The sequence below is a fragment of the Corvus brachyrhynchos genome, unplaced genomic scaffold (genome assembly GCF_000691975.1).
Source record: "Corvus brachyrhynchos isolate BGI_N302 unplaced genomic scaffold, ASM69197v1 scaffold106, whole genome shotgun sequence".
Lineage (NCBI taxonomy): Eukaryota > Metazoa > Chordata > Aves > Passeriformes > Corvidae > Corvus > Corvus brachyrhynchos.
The window spans coordinates 3,984,179-4,003,723 of NW_008238834.1; the positions used below are offsets into that span (position 1 = coordinate 3,984,179).

General features: G+C 37.0%; 1 protein-coding gene across 2 annotated transcripts; it reads left to right on the plus strand.

Moving 5' to 3' along the window:
- Positions 1 to 16,746, plus strand: NDC80 (NDC80, kinetochore complex component). Of its 2 annotated transcripts, none has more exons than XM_008636819.2 (17): positions 1 to 29; positions 1,641 to 1,855; positions 2,244 to 2,330; positions 3,078 to 3,201; positions 3,327 to 3,499; positions 4,705 to 4,807; positions 5,640 to 5,729; positions 6,967 to 7,060; positions 8,170 to 8,276; positions 9,088 to 9,232; positions 9,532 to 9,737; positions 10,912 to 11,064; positions 11,341 to 11,430; positions 12,766 to 12,858; positions 14,357 to 14,487; positions 15,002 to 15,104; positions 15,452 to 16,746. In XM_008636819.2, the coding sequence occupies exons 2-17, from the start codon at positions 1,755 to 1,757 to the stop codon at positions 15,572 to 15,574; spliced, it is 1,923 nt and encodes a 640-aa protein (XP_008635041.1). In that variant the 5' UTR covers positions 1 to 29; positions 1,641 to 1,754; the 3' UTR covers positions 15,575 to 16,746. The 2 variants fall into 2 exon arrangements, with proteins under 2 accessions (XP_008635041.1, XP_017593821.1); XM_017738332.1 differs by lacking the exon at positions 1 to 29 and adding an exon at positions 230 to 571.
- The last annotated feature ends 2,799 nt before the right edge of the window (positions 16,747 to 19,545 follow it).

The following is a 19,545-nucleotide window of genomic DNA, read 5'->3' on the forward strand; positions in this document are numbered from 1 at the left end:
CCTCAGCCGCCGGTGTCCGTGAGGCGGCGGTGAGTCCCGGGCTGGCCTCGCTGCTGAGTGCCCTGGTCGCCTTCGGTGGGGTTTAGACGCGCTGTCAGGGCGAGTGGGTGGAGCTGCGCCCAGCTCTGCCGCTCTCCTACCCTTTGATTTTCTTGCTGGCGTGTTGGCTCTGGCAAACTCTGCTCTTAAATCTCTGCTTGAACTCTGTTCTTGCAGCGTCCTGGCTTACATCAGCAATAGTGTGGGCAGCAGGACCAGGGCAGTGATTGTCCCCCTGTACTCGGCACTGGTGAGGCCACACCTCGAGCACTGTGTCCGGTTCAGGGCTCCTCAATTCAGGAAGGACACTGAGGTGCTGGAGCATGTCCAGGGAAAGGCAACGGAGCTGGACCACAAGTCCTATAAGGAGTGGCTGAGGAAGCTGGGAGTGTTTAGCCTGGAGAAAAGGAGGCTCTGGAAAACCTTATCACTCTGGAACCACCTGAAAGGAGGGTGTAGCCAGCTGGGGGTCGGTCTCTTCTCCCTTGGGCAACCAGCGACAGGACACAGTCTCAAACTGCGCCAAGCTTAGGTGGGACAGTTGGAGGAATTCCTCTACAGAAACGGCAACTATACACTGGAATGGACTGCTATCGTGAATGAGTGTGTTAGGCCTGCTTAAAGAACCACCACACCTGCCCAGCATGGTGGTGGAGTCAGTGTCCCTGGAGGTGTTTAAGGAAAGGCTGGATGTAGCACTTAGTACCATGGTCTAACTTACAAGGTGGTGTTTGGTTGTAAGCTGGACTTGATGATCTCTCAGGTCTTTTCCAACCTAATTGATTCTGTGATTCTAGAGGCTGATCACTTGCTATCTTTGTGAAAATTCAGTCTCTCTGTGGTTGGTCCTAGCTAAAGTAATGTAATAATGCAGCTTCTTCCCTAGGCACAGTGAGGTCATGAATACACTGCCCTATGATTTGAGCTAAATTTCTGTTGTCATTTGTGAGCAGTGGAACTGGAAGCAAAATGAAACACAGTTTGTATTAATAATGTGTTTTGGTAATGTTTGTAGTAGAGGAGGTTTATATTAGTTATAATTCAGTCATTTAAGCCCATCCCACAAATAAAATATAACCTTTGTAGAGGGCAGAAGCTGGCATTATTTTCCTGAATTAATTCTGTTTACTTGCAATTCCCCCCTAATGCCACTGTGGGGACAATGGTATTCATATTCCAGTTTGATTTATATTCTGCATGCATAGTCTGAAGAGAGCCATATTATTATCTCAGATTAGGTTTTCCAGTTATTATGCTGTGATACTGGGAGATCATTTGCAAATGAATGGGTAGGCTCAGAATTAGCGGCTCGGGAGCTGATGTATGGCTGAAGTGCTGTAAACAGTATTCGTGGTAGTCTGGCCTTCTTCCCAGTGGACTGAACTGAAAAATTTCTCAAGCTCTTTTGCTTTTGGAACCTGTAGGCCTGAAGTCACCAAATATAAAGAAAGGCAAAACAGCAGGTTTGGAATAAGCGCTGACACTTTCATCAATAAAACAGTTGATTTAAAAGACTGTGGCTGCTCCTTTATATTTCTGGAGTATAACATAATCGATCTTTTTTCTTTCTTCTTTTTTTTTTTTTTTGATCTAATGTACAGGTCTACTTGTTTATTCTGAGCCTTTGGAAAATCATTGTGGCTTTTAGAAAATAAAATATCCTTAGATCCTGGATTTTCCAATACTGAGGGATTGTGATTTACAGCTCAGTCACAATGAGGCGAAACTCAAGTATTGCTGGAAACAGCGGTCGGCAATCTATGATGGCACTGAGAGTTCAGGACAACAACAAGATGGGTCTTCAAACACCTCAGATGTAAGTCTTGCTGGTCAGGTTGCTAAAAATAAGTATATAAAACTAATTCTGAAGAGATTTATCATAGTGTGTTTGAGTGTGTGAATAGGAACTGAGGGAAAAAATGGAAACAGTGACAAGAAGGCTCCTTGCAGCCAAGGATGTTTGCACAAGTGCTCCAGTTTTGCAAAAATACTTCCTTTAACCTTTTTGTGTACCTGTGTCATATTTCAAACAGTAACACTTTCTTACATGTTTCTTAGGAGGTGGCTGAGTGCATCAGTTGACCTTTCTAGGATGTTGCTGTGATGAAGGTGCTTAGGAATATATGAGTGCGTGTATAGCTCTTGTATGAGCAAAACATGAATTGGTAGAAATAGTCACTTGAATCCTTCTCTCTATTCCTCAGGAAGGACAGAAGCACCTTTGGGAAGCTGAGCCTGAGCAAACCTACATCTGGAGCTTCAGAAAGAAAAGTCAGCTGTTTTGGGAAGGGGTATGGATAGCTTTTGTTCTCAGCACTGTAAATTAAAACAAAAAAGGTCCTATGTAATTTTGGTATTTTTCTTTCTTGACAGATTTTTATTATAGGGAATAATGGAGCTGAGGTAAGCTGACCTTCAGGTCTGCCTTCCTCCAGTCCTTGATCACTAAACAATAATGCTGTGGAGTAGGAATTGCTTTGGGAGCTGGTTTTTTTCTCTTGGGAACGATGTGCACTGCAGACCTCAAGAGTATCTCAACACATTTTCCTGTTTAAGGAAGACCAACATCTGTAATACACTCTGCCTTAGTTTCTTCTCTCTAAGATACAAACCTTCCAAAAATCTATGATCTTTCTTAGTTCATGACTTTCTGTGTTGTGGGTATCTCCTTTCATAGGACCCCAATGTTGCAGGGGTCTATTTCTTTTAAGTATTCCTTAAATATTTTAGTCTTTATTTACAGTCACCAACATGATTTTTTTCTTCATCTTTGGGGTATCTTTCTGCTCTCTAAAAGTTTGTTTCTTTCAATAAAATGAAGAAAGTATTTATCTAGGATGCAGTAATCCCTTTATGGTACATGTGACTTGTGGCTTCCAGGTTGATTGGAAAAACAATCACCTTAAATTAAGAGACCTTCAACAAAACTTCATTTGTATAACAAAGGAAAACATAAAAATAGCAGTTGTTGTGACTTAAACGTTGAGTTCTTCTTTATATGTATTGTCACAAGACCTGTATTTATTGTCTGCTCTTAGAGCGAGTGGGGCTGGAGGGTCGCGCAACAGCCAGTACAATGTGTTCGGGACAGAAAAGATAAAGGATCCCAGGCCCCTTCATGACAAGGCATTCATCCAACAATGTATCAAGAAGCTTTGTGAGGTAACATATTAACCTATTCACATATGTTACAAGGTGTAAAATGTACTAATCAAAATGCTTATTTCTCTTGGTTTCAACCCCTAAGTTTTTTTTAGTGATTGGTATTCCATGTTTTGTTCCCACAGTTCCTCGTTGAGAATGCTTATGCCCCTAATGTTTCCATGAAATCGCTACAATCTCCATCAGTTAAGGACTTTTTAAAAATCTTCATCTTTATGTATAGATTCCTATGCCCTTCTTATGAACTGCCTGATTCAAAATTTGAAGAGGAGATTCCCAAAGTTTTTAAAGAGCTTGGGTAAGATGATTATTGTTAGTCTCCTGGGCTAAATAGATATGCTATGGCTAGAAATTTAAAAGCTCAGAATTCTGCATTGATAGTTGGGGAGAATGGAGAGGTTTCTTCATTCAGATGAGACTCTAAAAGTACAATGTTGTGATTGTTTTGTTTCATTTTTGTTTAGCTCTAGGTTTACTCTCTGACTTTCAGAGTCTACTATACATTTTATATTTGAACTTGCAGAACTACTAGCTCTTGGAATCTTGCTTTTTAATGTAAAATTTAATCGATTACTTGTATAAAACTTAGAGACAAGACACAATTTTCTTTTACAGACCTTTCTTTTCATTCAGTTAGAATCTAAGAACTAAAATTTCCAGAATTATGGATCAAGTTAGTTTAGTTTAAAATATGTTTTCCTGCAATTTTTCTCATTCTGCTTTCAAAGCAGAGTGTGGAAATAACAAAAATGACTGTTAAGGTGAAAAAAACAACTAAGTAGCCAAGTGGTTTATTGCTGAATTTGTTCAGTGTTTGAAATCATTAACACCCCAACGTTTTCCAAGAAAGAAAATCCTCTGCCTGTTGATAATTGTGTATCTTCAGTCTCATTTAAAAAAAAAAAAAACAACAAAGGAGTGTATTTTACTCCTGTAGATTTGAACCCATGATGGTGTGAAAGTGCTGGGCTCCGTAAATGTAGGTGTAAATCTGTTTTGCTCACTTCACTTTGTTCTCAGCACTTTAATAAAATTTTGTTTTAATCTGTAACATCTGAAACTGCTGACCTAGCTTGAAATGTTGAAAAGGATTACACTCTGCTGCACCAAGAGTGTAATTCTGGATAAAATGACTAATTCTGGCAACTCACTTTAAGTTGTCTTTTGAGAGTTCAAGAAGCATCTGGATGACACTCTTAATCATATGGTTTAGTTGTTGGCAGTGCTATGAGGAGCAGGGAGTTGGACTTGTTGATCTTTAAGGGTCCCTTTCAAATCAAGATATTCTATGAATCACAAAAGGAGAAACCCATGACAATTGAATAAAATAGTGCTGTAAGAACTCAACTTACTTCCTTTGATGTACAGTATAAAGTACAATTGAGTTTGCTCTTCCTTTTGTGCCTTCATCTACATTGTGCTTCTTTATTCTCAAAATGTACTGGTTTGTTTCCATCACTGTTTGCCACAGCTATTAAAAATGTATTTTCTTTGGCCTTATAGGTACCCCTTTCCTCTTTCAAAAAGCTCCATGTACACTGTGGGAGCACCACACACCTGGCCTCAGATTGTGGCAGCTCTGGTTTGGTTAATTGATTGTGTCAAGGTAACATTTGTCTTAAGATAAATATTTCCACTTTGCAGGCTGGAATGTTAGTTTCAATACAGATGCAGTAAATATTTTCTACAAATCTCCTTGTTTAACACATATGTAAAGAAAAAGGTAGGTGTTCTTAGCTGTCATCTGGGAGCTGACCCTTAGCCTTATGTTTTAGTAACTTTTAAGTAAGCTTTTCTTGTTACATTATGATAATTCTTTTCTCTAAATGTATGCACTGGACAAATTAATGTATAAAAAAAGGTGGGGAAGTGCTGACATAAATACATTAAATGTGAGAAGTTAATGGGTATAATCACTGAATAGAACTGGTATCTTCAGTGCAGATGTTGTGACACCTGCCATTCTCCCCTAAATTTGAAGTTGAAGGATGGAATTTTCAATTTAAATTACTCAAATGTCCTGTAATTCTTATACAGAGTGGCAAGTTTTGTGTTTGGGTGGGGTGTTTTTATTTAATTTTGGTTTTGTTTGGTTTGGGCTTTTTTTTTTTTTTTTTTTTTTTTTTTTTAGTAGTAGTAACTGTTGTTGCTGCCAGCTCAGGTCTGAGCAAAATTTGGAATCTGTGACAGAAGTTCTCCACTGCTGAATTGAGCACCCATGAAAATCCTGTCCTTTTTTGCTGAAAAGACACAAGACAATTTGGCAGTGTTCACTGTCCAGTTCATGCCTCCTTACCTGTGTGTTTAGTCAACTAAGCACAGGCTCATTACAACCTGCTTGCTGAAATCCTAATCCATAATTTCTTATCATGAAACCAATATGAAAACTAATGGATGTCTTCACATTTGCTCTTCGTGTGTCCACCTCTGCTTTTCAGCTGTACACTGCCATGAGGGAAAATGCGCCACCGTTTGATGAAGGACAGAACTGGGGAGGAGAGACAGATGATGGAATTGTACATAATAAGGTACCATAAAAAGTAAATGAGAATCAGAATTGCTCGACTGAACTTTGCCATGTGCTGTAACGACACAATTTAAATACAGTTTAGATTGTTGTGTCATGTATTTATAGATTCTGTTCCCTTTTATATTCACAATGCTTTCTAGGAAGTAGAGTAGCATTTTATAAAAAGCCTGATGAACTATTTCCTGAGCAGGCATCATGGCCTGTCTATTGATGAAGACAGAGTATTAAACAGAAATGCCTTATTCTCCAGTTCTCCTTTGTGGAGAAAGGGAATCATTATGCTGCTTATTGTTTTAGTAGAGTTTCTGGTATATTTTGCTTTAGCACTCAAGACTTTGGAGGTTAATAGCAGTGCAGTGTAAAGACAGTGACTTAATTCTAAATATAGTTGCTTCTGCCAATATCTACTCAGCTTACTCTGTAAAAATTGGTTGTAAAGTTTTATTTCTGAGACACAAAATAGGGTGGCAATGTAATTCAGGCACTTAAAAATCCAATAGCTTGCTTTCTTTTTAATTTATCATAGATTATTAGTACTACTCAGATTTAACTCAGTGTTAATTCACAACAGGTGTTTGGAAGGGGTTGCATTATAAGCTAAAACATTTAATTAGAAAATTGCAAAAATCAAGTTAAATCATAATTTTGGACTAAGGTTACAACCTGATGGCTGGCAAGTAAAAATGTTTTTAAACTAAGTATGTTCTTCTACACTGACACTTATGCATATATGTTGATACAAAATTCACAATACTGGTGTAATTGCTTCTGAAACATCTGTAACTTAGTGTCTAGCAAATTCTTTTTAGGTAACCTTTCTTTAATTCTAGATTAGTTCTTTGACATCTGCAGATTGGAATTTTAATGGTCGTATTTCCTGAAGAGGTCTGTTAAACAGATCTACATTTTCCATAAACTAGCCTGAGAGAATCATATGCGTCAAGATAAAAAATTCTTTAATATTGTACCTACAATCCTTGTAAAATATCCCAGAAAAATATAGCATTTCCAGACCTTTCTTAATGTGAATTATAGGTGCCTCCTTCTGCTTGAATATAATCTTTTGACATTCTGTGTTCAAAGGGAGGAAAAAAGTTGACTTTACAGAAGTACAATCAAAACAGTGAAAGATATTTTTGGTGTCTTAAATTCCACTGATTGAATAGCTTTAGACTATCCAGATATTTTACAGGCTTTGGAATTGTTGAAATGAAAGATTTTTAAATTGTTTGCAGCTTTTCATGGACTACTCTGTGAAATGCTACGAGCTTTTCATGAAAGGGAGAGATACTTTTGAAGAATTGGATGCCGAAGTGCAGTCAAAATTAAGTAAGTTTTCAAGTTTTAATTAATATTCAATTGTGTTACTGGTTTCTTTTCTCCTAGCATCAGTTTGTTCAGTTTACAAGTGAAAGTGATCTGAGATAAGGGAACTCTAAATTCCTAAGTACCTTTCAGTTACTTCAACTTTTTACCAGTACAGATGGATGGGTCGTGATCCGCTCTCAGCTGTAGCTGTGTCACCTGTTTTTTTAATGGCTTTGTGGCAGAAAACCAGTATACAATTCTTCAGATGCAAATTCCATCTATGCAGATGACTCTTGTTTCTGTCTGACAAAGTTAACAAGTAAAAAAAAAAGAAAAATATTGTCAGAGGATGCACACCTTATAAGAAAGAAAGTTCAGCTTTTAAAGCTCTAAAAACAGTCTGCAAGAGCTCCAAACTGTGTTGTGAGGGTTCCTGTTTATGATTCAGTATGCACCTGTGTTCGTCTCCAGGGAGGTAGAAAACTGTTAGGTTTTTTTGACTCACTCATTTCACCACCTATAGAAATACAAACAGAATTTGAGAACAAGCAAGAAAAACATTTCTTGCTTTCTTTGCTCTCCTATGAAAAGCCAGAATAAGGACACTTTGTTTGCAAACTAGAGTCATCAGCTGGAGAGGGAACAAGCTACCACAATGCTACTGGATATTAGTGGGAAAAAATAATCACCCCATTGTTTGGCAAAGGCTAAGTGAAGTTAGGGAGAAGATTTCTCAAGAGGCAAGGAAGTATATGGATAAGAAAGAGGTTGTTAAATAAGTTTGATCTGTTCTAGCTTCGCAAGGTAGTCTGACTTGTATACTATCCTGTGGTGTGGGCTGTATGAGAGTTTGGAAACTCTTAACTCACAGGAGTGACTTTGAAGTCTTTTTGACATAAGGACTGAGAAATCCATTTCTCTTCTTGTTTGTTTTGGGGTTTTTGCCTGGTTGCATTTTAATGAAAGGTTTTTCTGATGGGTTTCTTGGTTGTTTTTAGTTATTTCTTTAGTGTAAAAGAATTGTCCAGATAATGGGTATTTACTGTGCTGAAGCTAATGTTCAGATACTCAGGTGGTGATATTAAGTGAGATTAATTTGTAACCCCACTCTCTTTTCCCCTCTCCCCCAGAGGATTTATTTAATATAGATGAATTCCAGATAGAAAGTTTAGCAGCTGAAAACAAAAGACTTCAAGAAGAGATTGCAAGACTAGAAAAAGAAAAGGAAAGCGAGCCGGTTAGTAAATTATGTCTCTGTTTTTATGGTGGAGTTGAATTTTATGTTATTGACCATTTCTGAATGAAGATACTTATGATACATAACACATGGAAAAGTATTTTCAGTGCTTTGAGATTTTAATTAGGACGGGTTTTTACAGACTGTACCATTATAAGACAAGGCATTTTCTGTGGAGTCTTCAGTCAATATTTGTTTAATGATGTGCAGATATTTCCAGGTAATAAGGTCTTGTATTGACTGAAATATTAATAAAATACTTGAACCACTTTTTTTTTTAATATAAATCTCAAAATTATTTTTTCTAAATGTGTTGGCATGAGGCATGGGATTCAGTGGTAACAATATATTTTAGGGAAAATGTTTTGCTTGAAAAGCTGGATTCTGCTTTTAATGCATCATGAGTTTAAAAATGGGTTAGTGGCTGTGCAGGTGGCAAACTGAGCCTCCTGCCAGCTGAGCAAAATGTGTGCTGGGTTTATTCCCAGCTTTCCATGCCCTAGTTTTATCTGCCCTCTGTATATTATTATAATTAAGTTGTGAACTACCTGTAATAAGAATTTTCTAAATGCAGGGTCTAATGCAAATGAGAGACTTAATTCTGAAATACAATAATCTTTTTAACCTCTATGCTGTTATTTTAAAGGTGCTTGACTTGACTCCGCTGTCAGAGATAAAAAATTATTAAAGTTCTTTAGTTTTATATTTGTGCTATTGATATTGACCAATTAACTCTACTGTCTTGTCTGGAAAGTGAAGTCTTTAGCTTACATTAATCTAAGAGTGGTTGTTCTTTTCACTCACTTCCTAGGATCGTAGAGTAACGCTACGAAACGTGAAATCATCTCTTCAAGCTGATGTCCAGAAATACCAGGCTTATTTGGCTAATCTGGAATCTCATATAGCCATCCTTGATCAAAAAATGGAAAGTGTTAGTGATGAAGTTGAGACAACGGGTAAGAAGGCCTTGATCACAGGCAGGACAGTGAAGCTAGAAATAGTCTTAAAATAATTCTAATTCTTAGCTTGAGGACAGAGCGAGATACTTGGAGTATGATGATGCTACAAATAAACCTTCCAGAATGAATTGCTAATAAAGATTTTTCTTGTCTAATTGCTGTTAGTACACTAGAGTAGTGAAATGATAATGATATGTAATAAATAATTATATTATTTACTCATAAAATACAGAGGTTAGGTTGAAGTATATAGGCTGGCATTTTATGTCCATTTCACAAATGTTTTGTGAACTTAGAAATGGAAGTAGAAGCAATGAAGCAGGAGAATGCCCGGCTCCAGCACATCTTTGATAACCAAAAGTACTCCGTTGCGGACATTCAGAGAATAAATCATGAGAGAAATGAGTTGCAGCAAACCATTAACAAGCTGACTAAGGAAGTGGAAGCAGAAGAACATCAGCTGTGGAATGAAGAGCTAAAATATGCTAGGAATAAAGAAGCGGTATGTGAAAACCCCACTACACTGAGGTGGCTGTCAGTTTTCATCATGAAAGCTTAAAATTGGAGTATTGCTAACTTCTTTCCTAAATAATCTAACAACACCATACATGTATCTAACCAGGCAAAACTGACAAGAATGGCCTCTGTTCATAATATCTCTGAAAAATGTCCCCCCGCCCCTTTTTCTGTTTTGTGCTTACTGGAAATGTATTCTTTTCTTTTCTGGATCGTAAGAGATGTAGCTAGAATATGCAGCACTGTCAGCTCTCACTGCTATAGCATTAAGGCCTTTGATAACATTAGCATGCCAATGCTTTGATAACACAAGAAATTTCAGGCTGATGTTAATATTTCATAGCAAGGAAGTATGGCAAAACTAGTGAATTTGAATCAATTGCTTTGCATGCATTTAGGGCCAGATTAGTCATTTATGTAGAAGTGGTAACATCTTTCAAGGTGCAAGTTCAATCGCTTCAAACAGAACAATGAGATATAGTCCTGTAAGTGATGGGATTTAAAAGCTGCTGCTTTGCCAGATGGAGAACTAAAGAAAAATACTCTCAAATTTATTTGGTATTTGGCAAGGTTACCCTTTATCAAGCACTTGTATTAACTTAAATTCCTTATGTGCAAGTAAGAAGCATGTAAAACTGGAAAAAAAACTAGGGTTCTTTAGTGTTTGTATATAAATAGCACTCATTAATTAGAAATTAGAGCATTTAATAAGCTTTGTTTAGAGGCATGCTCAAGTTAGTTTGTTATAAGGATATGTGGCTGTGTGGCATTTCCTGTCAAAACTAATGAGAGAAGGCACATTGACATGATGGTTGGTTTAGTATTGGTTTAATTGGATGATTGTTTTAGTATTATTGTCCAGCATGTTTTTACTTTCCTATCAGCTAATTCTCAAAAAGTTGAGGCAGGTAAAATTATGGCAGATGAATTTGGAAAACCACAGTTGAAAGCATCCAGTGTCAGCCATATACACTGAGAAACTTTGCTGAGCAAACTGCTGGAATGGCATTACATACAGCTCTTGAATATTGTGGTGTAACAAGGAATCACGTCTATACAGAGCAACTCAGGAACTTGTTTAAAGTACTATATGAATACTTTTTGCAAAGCTTTCCACTTGTATCTCTTCTATGATTAAAGCCCTCTTCTCCTCTGAGCAGATTGAAATGCAACTGGCAGAGTATCATAAACTGGCGCGAAAGCTGAAATTAATTCCAGTAAGTGCTGAGAATTCCAGAGGCCACGACTTTGAGATTCAGTTTAATCCTGAGGCAGGACCAAATTGCCTAGTCAAATACAGAACTCAGATCAAGGTAAGTAAAGTCAACACTAAAGGCTTTGGTTACCAGTCACAAAAAAAAATGTGTTTCTTTGGAAATGCTGGAAAGGTCTCTCAATCTCACAATGAAATGTCATTGAAAAGCTTGTGTGATGAGTCACCATAATGACATTTTAGTATATGAAAGAAATTTGGTATTGGAGAATACAGTAGCCTAAATAAAAATAGAAGGAAAAGATGTACTGGGGTGCATCTTGGTTCAAATAAGCAAATTGCATTAACCAGATCTTCTTGTATGCATATTTTACAGGCTCCCCTCATGGAGATCATCAACCAGACTGAGGAAGAAATTAGTAAAGCCACTCAACAGAAAATTACTTTGGAAGATACTTTAGAACAGGTGTGTTGGTTAATGAAGATTAGGGCTATGATACCAACCCTAAAACCTTATGTGCTGCTTTCATTCAACCTTTTGCAGGGGTGAAGAGTGGTGTGATGGGCTGGTTTTTGTTTGGGTTGGTTTGTTGGATTGGTTGGGGTTTTTCTGAGGACAAGTAGAGGGGGAGAAGCTGTGAGAAAACTGCTTTAATTGTGATGAGACCTAGAAGTTTTTCCAAGAATTGGTGTCTTTGTTTGTTTAAATATTGTGTATTCCCTGAATTAAAGTTCATGTAGCTTACATAATTGACCATAAACATTGGAAATACTTGTTTTTAATAAGTTGCCCATTCCAGTTGATTGTGTGGCTTACCATCACTGACAAATTGTTGTCAGGAAGATTTTTAGCAACATGGGTTCGGGACGGATTGAAAGTGGGAGAATTTTATTTCCCCATTCTTCTACCTTTACCTTGGATTTTATTGCTGAGCATGATGTTGTGTGGTATGGAATGTCCTTTTGGCTGGCTGATCTGGCTGTACGCCTTCCCAATTTCTTGCCTATCCCTGTGCTACTCAGTGAGGGGCCCTGGGAGGGATAGAAAGCCTTGGAATGCTGTGCAAGCACTATTCAGCAATAGCCAAAACACTGGTGTTACCAACACTGTTTTAGCCAAACAAAGAACAGTACAGACTGCTATGAAGACAGTTAATGCCATCCCAGCCTAGCCTTGAGGCAGCTGGTTGTGGGGTCTGTAGCTCAGACCCAGGAAGCTGTAACCGGTCCAGAGAGATGGCCCCGCGAGGAACTGTCTTCCCGAGGCCTGTGCAGCTTTCCCTCAGCCACTGGAGTGCCTTTGCAGAGAGGCTAACAGCTCTTTAGTGATTTTCAGCTGGTAATTTCAGCTCTTGCTCTGCCAGGCAGTCTCCAGGCCAGACCAGGAGGAGAGAGACGAGAGGCCCGTGTAGTATTCCCGCATAGGTGGCTTTATTGTCTTGCACCCGCGGAAGTCTCCCGACTGAGCTAGCCAGGCTTCTTTTATGGGGATACAGAGGAGGGTGTGAGAGGGTAAAAGCCAATGGATTACAAAGGATCTACATAGGGTCTCCCAGAGGATCATGGGTCTGTGTCCTCTCTTGCTGTAACTGAAGAGTGCTGCTTTTTCCAAGGGGATTCTGCTGGGAGGTTGTGCAACCTCATTATCAGCAGACCTCTCTCCAGGGCAGGGGCTGGGCATATCCCACATAGCCTGGTTTAATTTTTTTTTCTGAGCTACCAGATTTTGTTTCTGATGGCATGGATTTGTATGTTGGAATTCTTTTTGAACTGTATTTCCTTGTTTATGTTTTCATCCTAGGTGAACGTAATGGTAGAGGACAAGAAACGCAGTGTGAAAATGCTGACAGAAGAAGCTGAAAAGCTGGATGATCTTTATCATCAGAAGCTTAAGGTAGAATTTCTTACAGGTTGATGACAGCTTATCTTTAGTGATATCCTTATCCTTAATCTTTGTATTTATAGATAAGTTTTTGGTTTGCATTTTTGTTTGGGCCTCTGCCTTTGCCTTCTTCCCTTCCTCTTACAGGATTTTTTCATTCTTTTCAGGAAACCAATTTGACTGCTACCTTAATTGAATCAGTTTTCACTTCCTTGTAAGAGAATCTGGCATCATACTATAGCAGATCCTGTAAATCATAAATTACTGCATCTAGTAATAAAAGCAGCAGCAATCATCTGACCTCAAGATATCTCAGAGCATGTGCTTGAAGGAGATTTTAGGATTAACAGAATCTGCCTTGTCTAATCAATTTATATATAATAAATACATCTACAGTTTTTAGTAAGCATGTTAAATCAGCTTCTGTAAAAACTAAGGAAAATATTGATTGACCAGAAGCATGTTAAATATTTTAATGTTCTGAAACTGTTTCTTGCTTTAGATTCCTTTCCTAGCACAGGAGCACTCCCTATCATTTTCCTCACTTGTAGTTTAGCAACAAAATGTAGCCCTCTCAGTTAAAAACTGAGTGGCTATTTTGGTACCTCCCAACTTTTCTGACAGCACAGCTTTGGTGGGGCTGTGGTGCCCTGCAGAAAAATGTTCTTTGAACTAAAATAGTGTTTACCATAAATGCTCTTGTAAATCCAAAGTCCTGTGCTATAGCCATGAAACAGGGTTATTTCACTGCTAATACCTGCTGGGTTGGCTAAAGGCAATTTAGTTTAGTTTTTTCAAATCACATGAAATTTAGCTTTTGATCTGTGCTCTTGCATGTACCTTGCTCTAAAAATAAGCTCATAAAATACACAGTTGCCACCAGATGTTTATAATAAGACATAGTCATGTAATTCCTCTTGTAATTTTTAAAATGCTGTTTGTAAGTCTTAAGTATTAAAATTACTTTTGAAGGATGATGTTTCAGTAATCTACCAGAATTGCATGTTGAACTGATGGCAGAATTTTGTTTGGCTTTGTGGACTGTATAGTATCAATAGTGTCATTCTCCTTGAAGAGATAATTACTTAGAATTTTACTCTCTGACACAAAAAGGAAAAGCTGTGTTCTTACTCAAATGGGATTTTATTTTTTTAATCTAGAAACAGTTGTTCGTGATGTGCCATTTCTAAGCTATTTAGGTTATCTAAAGAATACTTTTTGAGTTTAACTTTGAAGGGAAAATACCTGCAACACAGGCCTTTAAATATGGTTGAAGGCATAAAGAGAAGGTTAGGCTTATTCAGGGAGGGAGATGATACAGAAAATACTTTAAACTTTAAGTTTGGGAGGGATGTCCTTGGGGATTTTTTATTCAGTTCTGAACTTGGAGTTACTTGTGTTAATTTTGAATTTAAGCATTAGGATGTAATCAGGTAATAGAAAGAAGGAAAAAAATCCAAACTATTCCTGAGCTATGCAACTTTTTCCCCCTCTTTCCTTGTGACTATAGGAGACAGAAGAGGAAGAGCAAAAATGTGCAAATGAACTGGAATCCTTAAAAAGGCATAAACAATTACTTGAGAGTGGTGTCAATGAAGGTCTCAGTGAAGCCACAAATGAATTGCATGATCTCCAACGACAGTAAGACTCGTAACTTCAGTGTTTGCCCTGTTGATTTTGGTTTTTAAAGATATTCTCTTGAACCTAACATAGAGTTGTTTCAGCATGTATCTGTCTCAGCATATTAATTTCACAAGTTAGCAACTGAAAGATGTTTTTCCTCAACAGTATTTTGCCAGAATATTTGTCTGCTATATCAGAACTCCTGTTTTCCATGTAATTTTTTTTTTAATATATATATATGGTTGTAGCAAGAAAATTAGTTTGTGCCCAACTTACATGACAACTGCATTTTATACCTCAAAGTCTGGAAAGAGTATTCTGACTCTAAGATGCATTGTTTCTTATCAGTTAGCACAACACTGTCTTTTTTTTTTTAAGTTGAATATTAATATACTTTAACTTGGTTCAAATTAATACTTACAGAGAAAAAAGTATGGCAAACATGATGATAAATCAGACTTTAGGTGATTGTTTTAAATGCCAGGAATTCTCTAATTATGGATATGATCTTCTGAGTATCTTTACCTTTTAGATATCAAGTTGTTTTGCAAGCAACAACAGAAGAGAACAGAAAAGTTGGTGGTAACTTGAGTCGTCTTATAGAAACGATTGCTACTCATATAGCATCCATAGCGGTAAGCTAAAATTTCATATTCAGAGTTAAATCTCTCTAGAGACGTTTGCAGTTGGAAATTAGAACTTACTCTTTCTAAGGAAGTATCAGTTATTTAGCTGCTGCACTGAATCCATAGATTCTAGTTAAATTTGTTGACAAAACCTTTGGTATAAATAATTAGAACTGATCATTAAGTTTCAGCAGTAACATCCTGTCAGGTTAAACCTGCGTCTGGTAGATGTCTTTCAGGAAAGTGTTTAACTGAAATCAGTTAACCTGTGCAATGAATGCTTAAAATGCTTTAGCAGAATCAGTACAATACAGACCATGATAGAGCTAATAGAGCTTTCTATACCTCTTTTCTAGAAATACCTTGATGAACAGAATGTGAAAATTTACAGAGATTATGAAGAATTCATGTCTGAAGATCTATTGTCAGACTTGACCAGCATCCTAGACAGTTATAAAAAGAAGGCTGAAAGTCTCTAATTACTAGAAAGGTGAAGATGAAAATTTTGCATTTTGGAAGCTCTGGTATGATGCCTTCTAAAAGGATGGGTACTACCTGCGTTTAGCACTGAAACTGGTTTTAAGTGTAAGGAAGTATTTATGAACTTTCTTTGTTTCATTGATACAAATACATTAACGAATTAAGCAATATATTTGCATTTTCTTAAAAAAAGGCTTTGCTTACATTCATACTTTCAATATCTTATACATGCTTACAAACAAGTGTGACAGGACGACTGTGGAACAACTGCATTTTGTTCCTTCTTTATAATCAAATCACTTTCCAGGAACATCAGTCAAACAGGCGTACAGTTAAACTGCTAAAATAAGGCAGAGTGAACATCAAGATGGAACAGCAAGTGATAACACAAATGCAGAGGTTACTGACAACTGAAATACTGCTATGGTTTTTGTAAACATGCAAGATTCCTAAATGATAACAGCTATGCTTTCATTTCTAGAGTATAGATTGTGCATTTCATAGCCTATGTATGCATTTAGGGCACATGCATGACAGACAGTTCACATCCTCCCCAAGCCTTTGTTTCACTAGCAAGATTAAATGTAAATGTCTGTCTCCTGCTTCTTTAGTTACCTATGAAACTGCCCGGAGACCCCTCTCACATGAGTAAGCAATTCTTTTTAAAATTAAAACCTCTTTGAAAAAGATGATTAGTCCTTAGAAAGTAGTCTTGTAAATAGCCCAGAAAAAGAAAGATAGTAGTTTGAAAAAAAGTTTTGTCTTTAGGTGCTTGTAATCCCAGATGAAGCTTCACTGAAGTTCTTGAATATGTGTACCAGAGAAAGCTCTAAGTAGGACATCAGATGAATACTGGCTGTGTATATAATCAGTTGTAGGTTTGGTTCATGTTAGATACATCAAAATGGTCTAAAATGTCTGTATTTTTCTTGATAGGCCAGTTGGACAGACGCTGTTTTATTTTTCTTCCTCAGGAAAGTAACAGTAAAATTAGTGTACGGGGAGCTCTGATCTAAATACTTTGAAGAAAGGTCTTCAATGCTATGTGAAAGTAGTATCTTCTTATCTACTCTGTCTATAATTTTGTGTTTAAAAAAATAAATAAAACCCAGCATTTGTGTCTTGGATAGTTTATGATGGTGTATCCTAATAAAATCATTGAAGTATTGGAGTGTTGTTTTTAGAGTTCAGACATTTAAATATATAAAGAGAAAAACAATTTTGCAGTTGCTTAGAAGATTTTAACAGCTGATAGATAATGGAAGTTGCTCCTTAATTCTACAATATTTGAATGAAACACAGATCCCTAGGATATATGATAAAACCCAAGTTAGACCACCTAAACACAGACTGCAATTAAAAACTGAATTGTCTAATTCTAGGCTATTTTTGCAGAATGAGTTAAAACTCAGTTGTCCTTAATATAGTGTGTGAATCTTATGGTTCTGGTTATGAGTATTTTGTTCCAGATATTGTGATAATGATGACATTATTTAAGCTTCTAGTTTTCTGTTCTTTTTTCATACTCCAGAATTTTGATTTGACAGCTAGAAAAGTTTTCTGACAGGTGGGAAGTTTTTATGCTTTCTTTTGTTGTCCTCTTTTATCTTTACAGGCTCTTCCTTTTGTTTTCTGTAACAAACTAGTCTTTACTACATTCCTTCTCTTCAGAAGTTTTTTGCTTTTGTGCTCTCTTTAACATTTTTGTTACCTAAAGCAATGTTCTTTTAAGGTAGCAAAACTATGACCCAGATAGGAGAACCACATTCCTTTAAAGCATGTGCTTATTTAGGGGCTATGCTCTCTCTTGGCTCCCCTATACCTGTTTGTCTCTGCTTCTGTAACTGATCTTGTATTTCTTAACAGCTGTAGGTTCCTTGCCATGTGCAATATTCAGTTGATTAAACGAAAGCAAAATAAATGGCATTTCCAAGGACTTTATATTAACCCTAATGAAAATGGGTTAAAGAATCGAAGTCACAATGCCTTCCCTTAATGCACTGGCCAATGTAACATTCTGAAGTTAAAGTCCCAAAAAATTCCATGTTTGTAACATTGGCAACATGTTTTTGTTATTGGTCTGTATGTTGGTGAAGCTAAACTGCCTTTAGAACCACTGCAGGCTTGGGCCTAGGTTCTGTAAAATGCTATAGGGATGTCTGTTGTAATCTAACAGATCAACATCAGCCAATGTTTACTAGGTACTATGTTTTCACAATTTAAAAATGGAGGGAATTTTTTAATCCTTGTTGAATGTGTCCTCTGTGATACTGGAAGTTTATTTTTGATTTGTATTCTGGAATATGGCTTTTAAATTTAGGCAGTAGGCACTAGAACTGCTTTTGGTTCTGTTTGTTTATCGGAATATAAAATCTCAATGAGAGTGTACCATGGCACCTGTACATTTCAGTAGTATGAGTCATTTGTAAATTTTGGCTTTTGTATGGATACAGTCACCTCATTTAGTGCTAGTGTACCTTTTGTACAGTTTGTATTTTTATACTCAATGAAATTTCTTATGCATTTTTCTATGAAGGATAGATTCTTACTGAAGTGTAGAAATATGACATAAGAACCCAAATAATCTGACTTTCCTCAAGGAAATAAATAATAAATGTTGAACATGCATTGTGTAGAGGAAAAATAAAATACAGAAACATCTTCCTGCAAGTTTTAGAGGAATAAAAATTGCTTTAACCTTTTTAAAAATAGATGGCTTTTTAAAAATTCTTAGGAACATAGGGCCAAGCTGTTTTGACAATGATTTATGTGGTATTCTTTTGGCAATAATCTCACCAACCAGCATTTTGTTATCTTAATATTAAATAACTATTTCCTTTACATGACCACTCTTGCATCTGCTTTTTTTTTTTTTCTTTTAATTTAGCTACAAAAAATAACACTTGATGCTGTAGAAGCATGCTGGAACTCTGTCTGTAGCTTTCTTCTTTTCCCTGGGGTATGTTGTTTTTTCTTATTATGTTGTCAGAAACTCTCACCACTGTCAAGAACTTGATAGTTCATTTTTGGAGTATTTCTTGATTGCATCATGTAGATTCATTCAGAATGGAAAAGGCTTCCAAGTTCATTGAGTCCAACTGTTAACCCAACACTGCCAAGTCCACCACAACACCATCTCCCTGAGTGCCACATCCTCATGACTTATAAATACCTTGAGGGCTGGTGATTCAACTACTTCCTTGAGCAGCCTGTTCCAATGTTTGACAACCCCTTCTGTGAAGAAACTTTTCCTAACAGCCAATTTAAACCTTCCCTGGTGCAACCTGAGTGTGCTAAGGCTTTAACTTTGCGGTGTCTGTTCAGCTTAACTTGTATGAGGCTTTTGGAACCCTTCTCATCGGTTTTGCCAATGTACAGCAGTGCATACCTATGCAAGCCTTTAGTTCTGAGCTGGATAACAATTTGTGCTCTGTGGTTCTGTAAGACTTCCAATAGTTTGCCTACTTTGGCCTTTAATGGCAGTTCTCATCCTGGCTCCAATTTCCGTGGCAGAATTACAAAAACTTTTTTTTTTTTTATTTATTCTTTTTTGGAAGAGTAAGAAAGAAGAAAAAGCCAATAGCTGTAGACATTCCCTTTTCACTAACAGGGGCAGCTCCCTCAGTGCAATGCTCTAGTAAAAAAGGAAGACTGTAGTATCTCATGCTAAGTGACTGTAAAGCAGTGGAGAGTTTGTGAACAAGGGTATTGTCTAGTCATTCCTTATCTACAGGTCATTTGGTATGCAAGTATTTTGAGCACTACAAACAATCTGAAGAGACTACTTACATAATCTTTCTACTCTTCTCTAGGCTGCACTGTTTTGCTTTAATACTGGAAACCTTAATGTGTCCTTTAGAGCCAGTCAACCGTCCTCTTTTGGCAGGAATACAAAACAGGGAATGTACCTGTTTTTTCAATGCTTGCTGTCTACAGATTTTTGGCTGTGAAAGGGTCCTGGTATGATGAA